Source organism: Hyperolius riggenbachi, chromosome 1 (assembly GCF_040937935.1).
Source record: "Hyperolius riggenbachi isolate aHypRig1 chromosome 1, aHypRig1.pri, whole genome shotgun sequence".
NCBI classification, from domain to species: domain Eukaryota; kingdom Metazoa; phylum Chordata; class Amphibia; order Anura; family Hyperoliidae; genus Hyperolius; species Hyperolius riggenbachi.
The window spans coordinates 270,381,379-270,398,934 of record NC_090646.1 but is presented as its reverse complement, the minus strand read 5'-3'; the positions used below and the strand labels follow the sequence as shown (position 1 = coordinate 270,398,934).

The 17,556-nt window shown below is 43.5% G+C and overlaps 1 protein-coding gene across 1 annotated transcript; it reads right to left on the bottom strand.

The window, feature by feature from the left end:
• Positions 1 to 1,838: 1,838 nt before the first annotated feature.
• LOC137548002 (platelet factor 4-like) lies at positions 1,839 to 17,542 on the bottom strand. The gene is made up of 4 exons (XM_068271129.1): positions 17,445 to 17,542; positions 16,501 to 16,633; positions 10,277 to 10,357; positions 1,839 to 3,645 (listed from the first exon to the last, which is right to left on the bottom strand). Exons 1-4 carry the CDS (start codon positions 17,533 to 17,535, stop codon positions 3,588 to 3,590), a joined length of 363 nt encoding a protein of 120 aa, XP_068127230.1. The 5' UTR covers positions 17,536 to 17,542; the 3' UTR covers positions 1,839 to 3,587.
• Positions 17,543 to 17,556: the final 14 nt, after the last annotated feature.

The window sequence follows — 17,556 nt, the reverse complement described above, 5'->3', positions numbered from 1 at the left end:
TAACCGAGCAATAAACCGTTAAAGCTGCAGTGGTCTGAATGGAAAAAAAGGCTCTGGTCCTTAACCTCCCTGGCGGTCTATTAGAAACCGCCGGGGGGCAGCGCAGCACTGTTTTTAAAAAAATTTTTTAAATCATGTAGCGAGCCTAGGGCTCGCTAACATGATAGCCGCTGTACAGCAGCATCCCCCCGCCCGCTTCGATCGCCTCCGGCGATCTTTTATCAGAAAATCCCGTTCAAAGAACGGGATTTCCTGAAGGGCTTACCCCGTCGCCGTGGCGACGGGGCGGGATGACGTTACCGATGTCATGGACGTCGTGACGTCTAAGGGAGTCCCGATCCACCCCTCAGCGCTGCCTGGCACTGATTGGCCAGGAAGCGCACGGGGTCGGGGGGGGTGCGTTACGGCGCGGCGATTCAGCGCGGAGTGGCGGCGATCGGAATGCACACGCAGCTAGCAAAGTGCTAGCTGCGTGTTGCAAAAAAAAAAGTATGCAAATCGGCCCAGCAGGGCCTGAGAAATCCTCCTGTGCGGCATAGCCCGAGCTCAGCTCGGGCTTACTGCCAGGAAGGTTAAGGGGTAGAAAGACTGTGGTCCTCAAGTGGTTAAACTAGAAAAGTGTAAGGAGACAAAAAAGTAGAGACGGGAGCCCCCAATTGTGTATTATTGATGATATTGGATGGAGATATGATAAGCAGATAGAGATATACTCACAAACACGGGTTGCCAGGATACAGGCAACCACTTTATGCGCATATGGGGATATTAGACCTGTCCCCACTCAGGCTAAGAAGTCGCTCTCTGTAGCAGGAAAAAAAGGGGGTGTTCACACCCATCCATCAGGTGGATAACAATGTACGATAATTACAGAGGCGCCAGCAGAATAAAACAAGAACCATTTAAAAACGATAAAAGCAAGGGGGTAAGGGTGGACTTACCTCCCCAAATTCCAAACACAACCACTGTGATCGGTATGCAAAAACATTTAATCTGTACTCCAAGTAAAACAAATGCAACGCGCTTCGCGGGTCTAAAGCCCGCCTCCCCAGGCAAAAAAATTTTGCCTGGGGAGGCGGGCTTGAGACCCGCGAAGCGCGTTGCATTTGTTTTACTTGGAGTACAGATTAAATGTTTTTGCATACCGATCACAGTGGTTGTGTTTGGAATTTGGGGAGGTAAGTCCACCCTTACCCCCTTGCTTTTATCGTTTTTAAATGGTTCTTGTTTTATTCTGCTGGCTCCTCTGTAATTATCGTAAACTAGAAAAGATGATCTATTTGCATGGAGGTGCTGCTCATGAATTTGACAAGATATGGGAGGGCTGGCTTGACACACCTGGGTTGCCAGATTTTACTTTAACCACTTGCCGACCGCACACACATACCGTGCGGCGGCAAAGTGGTAGCTGGAGGACCAGCGACGCACCTCTGCGTCGCCAGGTGCCTCCCTAATTAATCAGGAAAGACCGCTCGCGCGAGCGGCTGTTTCCTGTTAGATCATGGAGCGGGTCTCCGTGAATAGCCTGCGAGCCGCTGATTGCGGCTTGCAGACTAAATGTAAACATAGGAGACATTTGTCTCCTTTGCTTACATTGTACGGCGCTGCTGCGCAGCAGCGCCGTAAGGCAGATCGGCGATCCCCGGCTAATCAGCGGCCGGGGATCGCCGCCATGTGACAGGGAACAGCCTGTCACTGGCTGCACAGGACGGATAGCATCCTGTGCAGCCCCGATCACCGGGGATGAGCAGGTAGGAGAGGGAGGGGGGAATTTCGCCACGGAGGGGGGCTTTGAGGTGCCCCTCCCCCCCCCCCCCCCGCAACATGCCAGCCAGGAGGAGCGATCAGACCCCCCCTGCACATCATCCCCATAGGGGGGAAAAAAGGGGGGCGACCTGATCGCTCTGCGTGCCAGCTGATCTGTGCTGGGGCTGCAGAGCCCACCCAGCACAGATCACAAAAAATAACGCTGGTCCTTAAGGGGGGGGGTAAAGGGTGGGTCCTCAAGTGGTTAATACAGGATAGCATATTTGGTGTTCTCACTTAAAGTGTAATTCTTGTTTTTTGAGGGGAAAACATTCAATTCTCCTGGCTGACTCTCTCCCTCTTGGTTCTATTTATATGGCTGGCCTGGTGGAGGTATTACCAGGAGCTTATCATTGTTCATTTAGTCTGATCACATTGTATTCACACTATTTATATGATATTTGCTTATGACATAGTTTGCTGCTGTATGCAACAGTTATTTTCCTATGACTTGTTTGTATATGCCTACTTTTGTTTAAAGGGAACCTGAACTGAGAAAGATTATTTAAAATAAACACATGGCGTAGCTGCAAATGAATATTACATAGTTACCTCGCAGTCAGTTCCTTTCAGAAGCTCACCATTTTTTTCTTACAGTGATCCCTTCCAGTTCTGACAATATTTTGTCAGAACTGAAATATACCAGTTGCTGTCAGTTATATATCAGCTGCTGTCAGTTACAACTGAATATGCAAGGTAATGTCCATGTTTTCCCTATGGCTCAAGTGGGCGATATTACAGTTTAACAGTGTGCTGACCAGGAAGATGTTATGGGGTAATGACCATTTTCAGTATGGAGGACGGAGAATTACATTGATCACAGTGGACAAACAGGACACAGGAGAGGAGAAAGAGATTGAAGAGGGGACTGCACAGGAGGCAAGTATGACTTGGGTATGTTTATTTTGACTTTTAATTTTCAGTTCAGGTTCTCTTTAATAAAGGCTGATTAAAAAAAAAAAGAAATGTAAAATGAATTAATGTGAATGTGATTATGTACAATGGCTGTCCCATCTGATGTTTTGTCCCAGTGGTAGTTCCTGTGGATTCCGGCCACCATCACATTATATTGATTGATCTAGTGAGCAATCAATATTAAATTGCACATCTGATCACTTCTCAACTGTTCAACCATTTATTGTTTTGTTTTGTTTTTTTCAATTACCAATTACTTTTTATTCATCACTGTGCTTACAACCCTTTGCTTCAGTCTGCCATGAGCAACAATACCATATCTAAGCCAATTTGCAGCACCATTCATAATATCCAGCCTGTATATAGTTTAACTCTGAGGGCCCTTTCACACTGTGCAGGCTACATTGTGATACGTTTGCGACCCAATGCTAATGAAAAGTCGGACCGTGCATTAGATGTGCAGTGCGACTATACACTGAAGCATACAGTACAATGTAAGTATGTTTCACTGCCACAGTAAACACGAGCATTGCACGGTTAATGCACAGCACGATGTGCATTACTCAGTTGGAACCCGCCACACTGAACTCAATTTGCTAGCCCTAAAGGAATATTGCTGCATCGTTGTGACACAACGCCAAGGGACACAGTACGAAAAGGCCATAATACTGAACACACACTGCTACACAAGAGCTAAATTAAAGTATATGCTACGGTATAAAAATGAGTTTGGGTTGGAGGATGTTAGGAAGGTTATCTGATAAACAACATGAAATATATTATTCCTAAAAATAGATATCCTGTTTTAGGACATTAGTAACCACTGAAGCAAAATATCCCTTCCTTCATGAACAAACTTCATCTGGACTTTATGCTGTTTTGGAAATTTGCCCATTTTCATGTTTCTCAGAGTTCTTTGCAATCCGCCTGTCAAAGAGAATAGAAATTATACTGGAATCACAAGCTGACCTTAAGCACATTCAATAAAAATCTGAATACAGAATATGAAAACAGAGCTACAAGCAGGATAAAAATCATTCAGTGTGAAAGTTATTTATAGGGAAATTCCAAAAAGAACAACTGGAGTTAGGCAGTCACATGATAGCCATTTTTTTCCCGTTTTGAAACTCCAGAAGCAATGTTGTTGCAATTCCCCTGCCATGGGCATGAACTACAAGTTTGGTCATTTCATGGCATCACTAGCTATAATGATGAAAAAACTGGATTAATATTCAAATTAGACCTTCCCCAGAGACAGAATTTGAGATCCCAAATCCCAGGCGCCAGCAGTTGATCTACATAACCAGCAGTATGAATTTCCCAGTGAAGCTAGGAGAATTTTTCACCCACCACTTATGACCAGTGTCACTCAGTGGTATGTCCTTAAAGGACACCCGAGGTGAAAATAAACGAATAAAATAAACAATTGTATCTATCCTCCTTCTCCTAAAAATCACTTTTTAAAATATTCCACAGTGTTATTTTATATTTAAATCTACATTTTAAGTTTTTACTGTTTTATTGTTTTTGCTCAATGACACATTAATTGAAGTATGCCAGAGCTAAAATTGACAATTTTTATCTCTTTCCTGCTCTCAGAAGCCATTTTCTGCTAGGAAAGTGTTTTGTAGTTTAAATTTATGATCAGCGAGGGTCAAACTGTAGTCTGACCCAGTCCTGACTCAGACAGGAGCTGCCACTTACATAACTGATATTTAACTTTTTCAAGCAGAGAAATTCAAAAAGGTACACAGCATAGTTGTTTGTGTGCTAGGCACTGTACATACACATGTCTATCTCATCATGTCATATGTCACCCTCGGGTATCCTTTAACCCGATACATTGGTAAATATCTGCCAAACCACATCCCCAGTACACTGACTGGCAAGATGAATGGAACTCTACAGGAGTGCAGATCACCACCAATGCTCCAAAAACATGGCGTAACCAAAAGGGATGATTTGAAGTGCTCTTGCAGCCACTCACAGGGCCGAGCCGAGGCAGAGGCAAGAGAGGCTCCAGCCTCAGGGCACACTGTAGGAGGGGGCGCACAACTCACTCAGCTATCATTCCCCCATTGTGTTTGAAGCAGAGAGAAATAAGGAAAGGGAATACATGGCAGTGGCTGAAAGACAGATAACTACAGACTAAGGGACGGCTGGGGTGGGAGAGATGGAGGGGAGTATTTTGGTGTCTCAGCCTTGGGTGCTGGAGGACCTTGTCCCAGCTCTGGCCACTCATGTCACTTCCTTGCTGCTCTTCTGGCTGGGCAATAATGTCTGACTCTTCTGGCCGGGCAATAATGTCTGACTCTTCTGGCCGGGGAATAATGTCTGACTCTTCTGGCCGGGGAATAATGTCTGACTCTTCTGGCCAGGCAATAATGTCTGACTCTTCTGGCCGGGAAATAATGTCTGACTCTTCGGGCCGGGCAATAATGTCTGACTCTTCTGGCTGGGCAATAATGTCTGACTCTTCGGGCTGGGCAATAATGTCTGACTCTTCTGGCCGGGCAATAATGTCTGACTCTTCTGGCCGGGCAATAATGTCTGACTCTTCTGGCCGGGCAATAATGTCTGACTCTTCTGGCCGGGCAATAATGTCCGACTCTTCTGGCCGGGCAATAATGTCTGACTCTTCTGGCTGCGCAATAATGTCTGACTCTTCTGGCCGGGCAATAATGTCTGACTCTTCTGGCCGGGCAATAATGTCTGACTCTTCTGGCCGGGCAATAATGTCTGACTCTTCTGGCCGGGCAATAATGTCTGACTCTTCTGGCTGGGCAATAATGTCTGACTCTTCTAGCCGGGCAATAATGTCTGACTCTTCTGGCTGGGCAATAATGTCTGACTCTTCTGGCCGGGCAATAATGTCTGATTCTTCTGGCCGGGCAATATAGTCTGACCAAGGGCGTAGCAATGGGGATAGCAATCATAGCGTTGCTATGGGGCCCCTAAGTCACGGAGGGCCCGCAGCAGGATGCCCCGCTAGGTGCTGGAGGGGTTGCAGCATGAGGGGAGAGCTTGGTGGCACGTCGGTGGGGAGGGGGGAAGGGCCCCCCCTCCCTCACCTCGGGCTCTCCCCTCTGCGCTCTCCCCTCCAGCATTAAACAGGGATTGTATGCAGGAGGAGGCGGCGGGGCAGCGGTGGTAGATACATACCTTCCGTGCGCTCCAGCGTGGATGGTTCTCCCTCTAGTGTCTGACGCGACTTCCTGTTTATACCGGAAGTCGCGTCAGAGGCTAGAGAGAGGAGCATCCGTGGAGCGCACGGAAGGTATGTATCTGCCGCCGCTGCTCCGCCGCCTCCTCCTGCATACAATCTCTGTTTAATGCTGGAGGGGAGAGCGCAGAGGGGAGAGCCCGAGGTGAGGGAGGGGGGGGCCCTTTCCCCCTTCCCACCGACCTGCCACCAAGCTCTCCCCTCATGCTGCGACCCCTCCAGCCCTCAAAAACGGCCCTGAGCGGGCCCGGGGGGAGGGGGAGGGGCGGCCTAACCTGGGAGTCCCTGTCACTCACTACTTAACTGGGGGGCGCCTGTCACTCACTACTTAACTGGGGGGCGCCTGTCACTCATAACCTAACCTGGGGGTCCCTGTCACTCACCTAACTTGGAGGTCCCTGTCACTCACAACCTAACCTGAGGGTCCCTGTCACTCACAACCTAACCTGGGGGGCGCCTGTCACTCACTACTTAACTGGGGGTCCCTGTCACTCACAACCTAACCTTGGGGTCCCTGTCACTCACAACCTAACCTGGGGGGCGCCTGTCACTCACTACTTAACTTGGGGGGGGGGGGGTGCCTGTCAATCACAACCTAACCTGGGGGGCGCCTGTCACTCACAACCTAACCTGGCGGTCCCTGTCACTCACAACCTAACCTGGGGGGGCGCTTGTCATTCACTACTTAACTGGGGGGCGCCTGTCAATCACAACCTAACCTGGGGGTCCCTGTCACTCACAACCTAACCTGGGGGGCGCCTGTCACTCACTACTTAACTGGGGGGCGCCTGTCACTCACAACCTAACCTGGAGGTCCCTGTCAGTCACTTCCTAACTGGGGGTCACCTGTCACTACTTACACTGGGGGTCACCTGTCATTACTTACACTGGGGGGCTCCTGTCACTGCCTGAACTGGTGGGGCTCCTGTCACTACCTAAACTTGGGGACTCCTGGCGCTACCTTAACTAGGGGGCACCTGTCACTACCTAAACTATCCAGGCCAGCCAGCCTAGCATCACCACCAGCCAACCAGCTCAGAATCACTGTCAAAAAGGCCACAGCATCACCACCAGTCAGGCCAGCATTTACTGCAACCAGCTAAGCACAGCCCAGCATCACCGCCAGCCAACCCAGCCACAGCATCACCGCCAACCCAGCCACAGCATTGGCCACAGCATCACCGCCAGCCAACCCGGCCACAGCATCACCGCCAGCCAAGCCACAGCATCACTGCCAGGCCTTTCAGCCCACACATCATCCCCAATCCAGCCAAAAACAGTATTGCCAGGCACAGCAGCCAGTACAGGAGAATTCAGAAGCCAGGTGAGAGGTGTCTACCATATTAAGGGGGCATTCTGCCTATTTATGTGAAATGCTGTCTATTTATGTGCCTCATGATTGCTGAATTTGTCTTGTTGGGGGCCTCATGATTGCTGAATTTGTCTTGTTGGGGGCCTCAGGATTGCTGAATTTGTCTTGTTTGGGGCCTCACGATTGCTGAATTTGTCATGTTGGGGGCCTCATTTTTGCTGAATTTGTCTTGATAGGGGCTTCATGATTGCTGAATTTGTCTTGTTGGGGGTCACATGATTGCTAACTGCGAGACTATGGGAAAAGCTGAATCATCATCTTATGAGACAATAGCATTAAACCTACTTTTTTTAGCTTTTTAAAATTGAAAATAAAACTGGGAGGTTGTACAAAATGAATTTATTTTTCAGGAGTAGGATGGATGGAATTGTTTATCTTCACAGTTTATTTTCAACTTGGATTTTCCATAATGTTCATGTATGAGTTAAAACGACTGTACAGTATTTAGGTTAAATTGCTGTTGCCACAAGGGGACCCAGTGATTTCTAGTTACGCCCCTGACTACTACCTAAACTGGGGACACCTATAGACCTGGCTACTTATACTGTACTTAGAGGGGTGTGGGGTTGGAAGGTCGTGGGGGGGGGGGGCATAACATTTTTTTTGCTATGGGGCCCAGTCATTTCTAGCTACGCCCCTGTGTCTGACTCTTCTGGCCGGGCAATAATGTCTGACTCTTCTGGCCGGGCAATAATGTCTGATTCTTCTGGCCGGGGAATAATGTCTGACTCTTCGGGCCGGGCAATGATGTCTGACTCTTCTGGCTGGGCAATAATGTCTGACTCTTCTGGCCAGGCAATAATGTCTAACTCTTCTGGCCGGGCAATAATGTCTGACTCTTCGGGCCGGGCAATAATGTCTGACTCTTCTGGCTGGGCAATAATGTCTGACTCTTCAGGCCGGGCAATAATGTCTGACTCTCCTGGCTGGGCAATAATGTCTGACTCTTCAGGCCGGGCAATAATGTCTGACTCTTCTGGCTGGGCAACAATGTCTGACTCTTCTGGCCGGGCAATAATGTCTGACTCTTCTGGCCGGGCAATAATGTCTGACTCTTCTGGCTGGGCAATAATGTCTGACTCTTCTGGCCAGGCAATAATGTCTTACTCTTCTGGCCGGGCAATAATGTCTGACTCTTCCGGCCGGGCAATAATGTCTGACTCTTCGGGCCGGGCAATAATGTCTGATTCTTCTGGCCGGGCAATAATGTCTGACTCTTCTGGCTGGGCAATAATGTCTGACTCTTCGGGCCAGGCAATAATGTCTGATTCTTCTGGCCGGGCAATAATGTCTGACTCTTCTGGCCGGGCAATAATGTCTGACTCTTCTGGCCGGGCAATGATGTCTGACTCTTCGGGCCGGGCAATAATGTCTGTCTCTTCTGGCTGGGCAATAATGAACGGAGTGCATTGAACAATTTACATTTGTGTCAGTAAAATGGAATTATAATTTGAGCTATGCAGCTCCTTTATATCATTTCTATAGCTTTTTAACTGAACTTTTAAACCAGTAAAAACTCAAAATTTACACCTGCGTATAAGGGTATATATTTTCATATATAGTACAGTATAAACAATAGTGCACAGCAATAAGCCCTGCTTGCATCTTAGTACCTATGATACCACATACTTTGTCAGTTAAATACACTTTAATGGTAATGGCCAGCCACTGGGTATTTTCCATTTATTTCTTGAAACTATTGACAAGCTATTAACAAAGTGTGCATATCTGCTATACAGTCATACTCTCAAAATTCAAATGGAGATTTATTTGACACATAGGGGGTGGAAATCTATTTCCATTTAAGGCACCTTTATTTTTTTCTCACATGAATAGGAAATATTATACTAGGTGAGTTTCTCAGTTACACAACTGCAAATGGGGGCCTCAGCATCTCATTGGATAGTTCTGCTATCTCATATTAAATATGAATGTTGTGTTATCTATAGCCATCTGTGTAATCTACTTTGTCAAATGTGAAACATGCTAGTTCCAGGGCCATTGCTACTAAAGGGGCAAACTGGGCAATTGCCTGAGGGACTGAAGCTGGCTGCTGGTCAGGGCTCCAGGTAACTCAACAACTTAGAAAAACCACACACTACCAGTATATGCTGTTCAACCACCTGCTATTTATTGGAGTGAAAATATAATTCCTACTTTTAAAATTTAAATTTGAAAAAGGAGAGAGTTTGCAAGGCAAAAAATGACTCAATTAATGAACAGTAAATGTTGCATACAATTATATGCACACAGGTTATCCCAAAAGGCAACAGTGGCCAAAAATTGTCCCAACTGCAGACTCCCAAGGTGACCGCACACAATCCAAATACAATAAATATTACATGATAAATATTACTTTACCAATATTGCACAAAGGACAAGTGGGCAAGGTTATGTATATTAAATAACCACGAGGTGGTGTTTATAGCCCCTAAAGAACTCCAAGCTCCTAAATTGCCCCATGTGCAAGTGGTAATAGTGGTTAAACAGCCACTTAAAAGGTTCCCGCCGCCCCCCTATATGTCTCAACTCAAAAACGTAACTGTGGTCCCCTGGGCCCCTGTAGGGTCCTCAGCACTGCAGTGTAACGATTCACCTGTCTAGACTAGCGCTCTGCTCCATTGGTCCATGGCTCTGTGGACTCCAGTCTCCATTTTCGCAGGGGCGCGTCTCCTCCCTGACCTGGCATGTGATTATGTAATATTAGACTGAGCCATGGAGGAGAGGTGGTCCTGTGAGGATGATGACTGTTGTACAGAGCCAGGGACCAATGGAGCAGCTGAAGACTCTGCAGGGGCCCAGGGACCACAATCGAGTTTGGGGACAACTGGGGAGGCAGGAGCCAGCTCAAGGGGGGGAGGGGGGATTGTGACTAGGACTAGCCCTGGTCAGTTCTATATTATAATGGTGCATATTGTACATTTTATTCACAATGGTGTTGCTCCACTTATAACTTTACTTACTGTCTTAGCCGAGGTATGACACTTGCAAACCATTTTCCCTTTGCATCGATACAAACTTTATTCTCATTGAGTAATGTTATTCTAGGAGAAAAATACAGGTTATGTAAAACTACAGTTGTCACTTGATGGCATTTTTTTCAGCTGTAAACACATTCATTTTCTTTGAGTTCTTGTGTTCTTAGCTTTGTTTTATATTATTTCCATGTTATCCATAACTATGTTGGACAAAGGCCCTAATTTAGTTTTTCATGACTTCTTGACGCACATATCTCAGTAATAAACATGGTCAATTATACCAGGGGTCTGAAATCACATTACAACTGACAGCACATGTACATGAATAGGCCTGTTCACATGTTATCAATAAGATGCCTTTTAATCCACCAACAAGCAAGAAAATCCTTCAAGATTGTGCTTTCTCATCTAGTTTTTGGTACTTTTTCATTTGCAAAGAGCTGAAACTTTAGTTCAAAGAGACCATGAAAAATGATCTCCTAGGAGAAATCTCAGGAGAAGAAGTGAATTAAATAAAGGCCCAAGTGTCGAGAAAAATGCACATAAAAAATTGTGCAGATTTTCCAGGAGTGTGAACACTGCCTGACGGGCAGGCACATTAACTCCAAATACTTGGGCACTGCCTGCTGCTATTAAAATGGGAAGCTAAAGTTACTAAAAAGAGAGGCACATGTTTAGTATTTGTTAAGTATGGCCCCTGTAATACAAACTTTTCTTTATTTTGGTGAAGGAAATTAAGGTTTTACTTTAATTTTTTTATTAACTTAAAGTGACACTGAAGTGGAAAAAAAAAACTTAAAGTGTATTGATTTTTGTATGTGTAGTGCTGATAATTAATAGAACATTAGTAGCAAATAAAAATATTGTAATTTTTAGATACATAGCTTTTTTTTTTAGCTTTTTTTTTTTTATAACGTTAAAGTTATTTTAAAGAGAAGATGAAAAGATTATCACTTATGAGGAAACTTAAATTGAACCAGAGACGAAGCACCTTCATGTATTTTACCATATACAGTATATCAGTGAGAACATCATAGAAAACACCTACCCTGCTCTCTGTTTCATTCTTCACTGCTCAGCCTGCTTGTTATCAGCCCTGATAAAATCCCAGACTGAGCATTCAGTCTGGCTTTGCTCAGGAGTCATTATAGCTGAGTCCTTATAGCAGAGGCAGAAGGGGCAGGCTTGGGCTTGAAAAGACATCAGAGAAGACAGACTCAGCTATAATGATTCCTGAGCAAAGCTGGACTGAATACTAAGTATGGGATTTTATCAGGGCTGATAAACAAGCAGACTGAGCAGTGAAGAATGATACAGAGAGTAGAGTAGATGTTTTCTCTAATGTTGTTCCCACTGATATATATGGTAAAATACATGAGGGTGCTTTGTCTCTGGTTCACTTTAAGGGGAAAAGTGAATTGCATACAGGCCACTGCTTCCTATACTAAAAAAAATAAGTGTAACATGCAGGATGGCAAAGTTTTCTTTTTTACACAGTATAACATTTGATGCATGCAGCAAAAGGTGTGTGTGTGTGTGTGTGTGTGTGTGCGTGCGTGCGTGCGTGCGTGCGTGTAAAACTTCTGGAAGAATGGAGAGACAACTATGTCATGCTTACAGACATCTGCCGGTGGAAAGTTATGCCTCCTATGCATTTCGCCTGGCAGGTATTGGGATGTGATCCCTTGGGTGACATTGAAGGGCTGAGGCTGTACAGAGGCATTGCTAGCCTTCAGGCTAGTGTCATGTTTTATTATGCAGGCGGGAGGAGGAGTGACTGAAGGGCGTGTAAGTGACTTCATGCAGTTACTGGGGTGAGTGGGGAGAACAATGCTTTTGGCTGGTGCTCTGCCGAAGTGATCCGCTGAGGTGATTAATGAGCAAGGCATTGGAGGGCAAGGAGGGGCCACTGTGCTCATACTAGATGCTTAGCTGCCTTGTCCACATTTAATTTCATGTGTGTACTGTGCTCATTATCCTTATTGGCCATATCCTGCATCACATTAGGAAATATTACATGTGAGCTGTAACGCTCATTGTTTTATTGTATTTATTATTTGCTGTTTTATTTAATAGCCCTAATTCAGCTTCAATGTATATGTTTTACGTTTAATTAGATTCAGTCATTGCTTTGCAGGAGCTTTATCCGCTTTTGACCCAGTGCAAGTCAGCCGTCAATGAATAAAGACATGTGTTGGTAATGTTGATATGCATATGTGTATTTATATTACTGTTTACGAAATACTTGTGGTACCTAGTGTATCATGATGGTACAGTTTTACCACTTTAATGCTATTTTTGTTCAGAAATCAAATATTTAATTGGATGACATGGTCAAATTGATTTTATTACTTTCAGTTTTCAGTTTACTAGTAGAATATTGGAAAATTTACTGATATTTTACTATTATGAGGTGCAAATTATGATAGTAAAATATTGGCAAATGATACTGATATGTTACTACAGCTAAACCTAACCTGATTTTCACACAGAACCCTCTCTCTACCTATGCCTAACACTAACTACCCCCGCCAATGCCTAACCTTAATTCTGCACATCTAACTGTAACCCACCCATGCCTAATCTTAACTCCCTATGCCTAACTGTAACCCGCCATGCCTAATCTTAACACCCTATGCCTAACTGTAACCCACCCATGCCTAATCTTACCTCCCCATTCCTAACTGTAACCCACCGATGCCTAATCTTAACTCCCTATGCCTAACTGTAAACCCCCCCCCCCCCATGCCTAACCTTAAAGGATCTCTGTCGCGAAAATCTTAAAGTTTAAAATACATGTAAAAATATACAATTAAAGAGACACTGAAGCGAAAAAAAAATTATGATTTGTATGTGTAGCACAGCTAAGAAAAAAAACATTAAGATCAGATACATCAATCTAATTGTTTCCAGTGCAGGAAGAGTTGAGAAACTCCAGTTGTTATCTCTATGCAAAAAAGCTATTAAGCTCTCCGACTAACTTAGTCGTGGAGAGGGCTGTTATCTGACTTTTATTATTTCAACTGTAATTTAACTGTTTACTTTTCCTCTGCTAGAGGAGAGTTCATTACTTCACAGACTGCTCTGAGAGACTCATTTTGAATGCTGAGTGTTGTGTAATCTGCACATATTATAGAGTGATGCAATGTTAGAAAAAACACTATATACCTGAAAATAAAAATATGAGAATATTTTCTTTGCTGCTAATCTTCTAGTAATTATTCATAGTACACAACCAATTCATTATATCATATATTTTTTTCCGCTTAAGTGTCTCTAAGTACATTTCTTTCAGAGTAAAATGAGCTATAAATTATTTTTCTCCTATGTTGCTGTCACTTACAGTAGGTTGTAGAAATCTGACAGAACCGACATGTTTTGGACTAGCCCATCTCCTCATGGGGAGTTCACAGGGATTTCGTTATTTTCAAAAAGCACTTAGTGCATGGCAGTTGCTCCGTCCAACCGCCAAAAAAGTGTACGATGAGCAGGGAGCCTGGCCAGCATCTTTGTATAAATAATTTTCAGGGGATGTCTTTATAAAGAATAAGTGCCATGCTGAGAATCCCCCATGGAGAGATGGACTAGCCCAAAACCTGTTGGTAATGTCAGATTTCTACTACCTACTGTGAGTGACAGCAACATAGGAGAGAAGTAATGTATGGTTCATTTTATTCAGGAAGAAACGTACTTCTTATTTGATTTTCGCGACAGTTCCTCTTTAAACACCCCACATGGACAATCAACCTTAACCACCCTCCCGCTTGAAAACCCACTGCAAAAAACAGTAATTATCAGATGCCACAAAAAGGTAAATATCGATCACTGCAGAGACAGTAAATATTGGGCGCCACCAAAAGGCACCCATACAAATATCATTAAAGTGGACCCAAATTAAAAATACAAGATTTCAGAAATAAAATCTATTTTCTAAATTATAGTGATAAATAGCAGCCTTGTTTCAGCTTCATGATGACAAATATAAAATATTTTACATTTATTGGAGGAACCCCTCCCTTCCTTTCAAATTGCCGGGATTTTTCAGGCAAACTGGTGGAGGAGATAAAAAACAAAAATAAAACACAGGCTGCTACTGATGAGGTCACACGGGAGGTGATCTCAGCTTGTGTGAGATTTCACATAGACGATGCCCCTGTGAGGGAGGGTAGCTGATGTCAAAAACACCCATGATCTAAAACCTCCTACTAAGCTCAGAAGTAATGGCTGCCACCTGTATAACACTAGTTATGAAAAGAGAAGGGTGAAAAGCATACACTGAAATGCTCATAGGCTTAAAGATAAGTCATAAAGTCTGACTTATCTGTCTTTTAACTAATGACACAAAATTTTGCATGTAAGATTAACCACGTCACCCTACAGGCTATTTTACCCTTCCCGCCAACAGCCATTTTTATATTTCAGCGATCCTCCCATTCATTTGGCCATAACTTTATTACTTCTTATCACACCTAAATGATCACCTAAATGATCTCTTGGTTGTTGTTTTTTTTTGCACAAATTAAGCTTTTTGTGGGCGATACTTGTTTTCAGTAATTCCTTTATTTTCTATGCATTTTAAAGGGAAAAAGGAAAAAATATACTATTTCTCCAATTCCATCCTCTATAGTTTTAAAATAAACAGTGCTACTGTAGTTAAAACCCACACATTTTATTTGCCCATTTGTACTGGCTATCACAACATTTTTTCTGCGACCACCTAATGCCAATCGGCGGCCGCAGTGTGCCTCCTCCAGGCCCACCTAACGTCAAAAGGCGTCAAGTCCTGGGGAGGAGATTAGCAGGGACAGCGCGCATCCACCCTTGAGTGACGGAGCTCCGCTCTGTTAACGGCCTGCCAGCGGCGATCGTTGCTGGCAGACTGTAAAAAAAAAGAAACAACCATTTATTTTAGTTGTACAGCGCTGCGATCTAATGCAGCACTGTACTGGGGACAGCCCTGTCACTTGGCTGTCCCCTGGAGCGGATCACCACTTGATCCCCTCTCATGGGTTGATGCCTATGAGAGAGGATCGCTCTGATTGTACCACCATTTTATTCAAAATAAATATACAATTTAATTAATAAAAAAAACTAAACCTGGCAGCAGCGATCAGAGCCCACCAACAGAAATCTCTGTTGGTGTGCAGAAAAGAGGGACAGACTCATTTGGCTGCTAAGTTGTATGGCCATGCACTACACTGTTAAAGCTGCTGTGAGCTGAATTGTAAAAATAGCCTGGTCACTAGTGGGGTGTAAGCCTGTGGTCTTTAAGTGGTTTTAAATGATGTCTCTTGTACAATGTATGACGACAATATATTATTTAGAAATAAAGATGTATTTTTTCTGTTTTGTGTTTTATCAATAATTACAAAGCCCTTATTTACAAAAATAATTTACCCTCATATTATACATATTAAAAAAAAAGCTGAGTACCTAAGGTAACAATTTTTTTTCTAAATACTGTCACTTTGGTTTTCTTTGTGTATTTTATTTTGGTAACTCTGGGGACAGAGGAGGGGCAGAGGGGGTTAATGACTAACTGGGATTTTTTAAAATGTATTTTTATGTCCACTAGATGGTGCTACACAATTTATCCTGCTCACAGGAAGTGTATTTTTTTTCACTTTTGTTTTTATGAATGAACATGGCTCCTGATTGAAACCATGCTCATTCATTCACAAGCACTTTGATTGGCTTTGGGAACACATGTTCCCATTCACCAGTCCCTACAAAGTAAGTCCTGCCATGAACCAGCAGCAGGCACCTGCCGCTGACTGACAGGACATGCCTGTATGTCCTAATATCGCAGCTCAAATTGGATACGTGGTTGTACTGATGGCTAAGTGACAGTAAAGGGGTGAGCTACCAATCCTAACTAGCATGCTAATAGGTAATCCACTAAACAGTCAAATCATCTAGAAATCACCTCTCCATCCTTATAAGGTTATACCTTCACTGATCTTTGATTTCTGGAGATTTTCAAGTTCACTAAAGTTGAGCAGAGTTTGACAGTGTGATTGTGAGAACTTGTACTGCATTGTATTATGCTGCTAGATAAATGTCTGCAAACAATGTTGCAGCGTTGTTGTTTGCCGGTGTATTTGTTAATATTTTTTTTTATGAATCAAAAAACTGTAAAAAATATTTTTTTTTAAAATAATGTCAATAAGCATACAGTATGTACAAATCACAGCAATTGTGATACTTACATGACTTCTTCCATTGGACAATGTGGTCTTGCTGGGAATATTTCAATCTTCTTAATCCTTGCCAAATTTACACGTGCTGTTACTGAGTTACATTTACATCTTCCACCTGGCATGATTGGCTCTAGCTTCATTCCTGCAATCATACATGTGTATGCCACTATTAGTATATATACTTACAACATGACTGAAAGTAAGTATACGTCTAAAAATGACAATCATAATAGCTGCAGCCTTCAAAAACCCACAGAAGGGCAGTTCTACACGTACCAACAGGTATCGCCAAGGTACTGGGACTAGAATAGCAGTTGTTAAACTAGCAATTTAATCATTAAAATAAAATACCTCTGAACTGAGAAGGATATGGAAGCTGCCATGTTTATTTCCTTTTAAACAATACCAGTTGCCTGATAGTCCTACTGATCTCTTTGGCTGCAGTAGTGTCTGAATCACACACCTTAAACAAGCAAGTGGCTAATCCAGTAATGCTAGGTACACACGATACAATTTTCTGTTAGATTTACCTGCCACATCGATTTTTTTCCAACATCAATTTTAATTTTGATCGATTTTCCAATCAATTCACTTCTATGGAAATTGATAGGAAAATGTATCAGAAAATCGATCAAAATTAACATCAGACATGTTGGAAAAAATCGATTTGGCAGGTAAATCTAACAAAACAAATTGTATCGTGTGTACCTAGCATTAGACTTCAATCAGAAACATATGATCCGCATGCTTGTTCAGGCTCTATATCTAAGGATATTAGAGACAGAGGCTCAGCATAACAGCCAGGCAATCCTCATTGTTTAAAAGGAAATAAATATGTCACCCTCCATATCCCTCTCAGTTCAGGTGTGCTTTAACTATTAAGTACATGCAACATTGCTACACAGTACCCCATTAGGAACTAGGTAAAAGATGCTACTGAAAAAGCTACTCACCAGCTACATCATGAATCTCCACTAGCAGTCCCATCACACACACTACAAACAGGCACTTCAGGCTCATTGTAGAGTAACAAGGTCTGAACATCTGTGTGGTTAGTCAGTTCTC

Excerpts from the sequence above, each read along its gene's own strand:
- LOC137548002 (XM_068271129.1), bottom strand. The coding sequence starts at position 17,535 with ATGTTCAGACCTTGTTACTCTACAATGAGCCTGAAGTGCCTGTTTGTA. Across the intron at positions 16,634-17,444 it reads GGAGATTCATGATGTAGCTG|GAATGAAGCTAGAGCCAATC; the intron begins GTGAGTAGCTTT and ends GTATGATTGCAG. Across the intron at positions 10,358-16,500 it reads TGTCCAATGGAAGAAGTCAT|AATAACATTACTCAATGAGA; the intron begins GTAAGTATCACA and ends TTTTTCTCCTAG.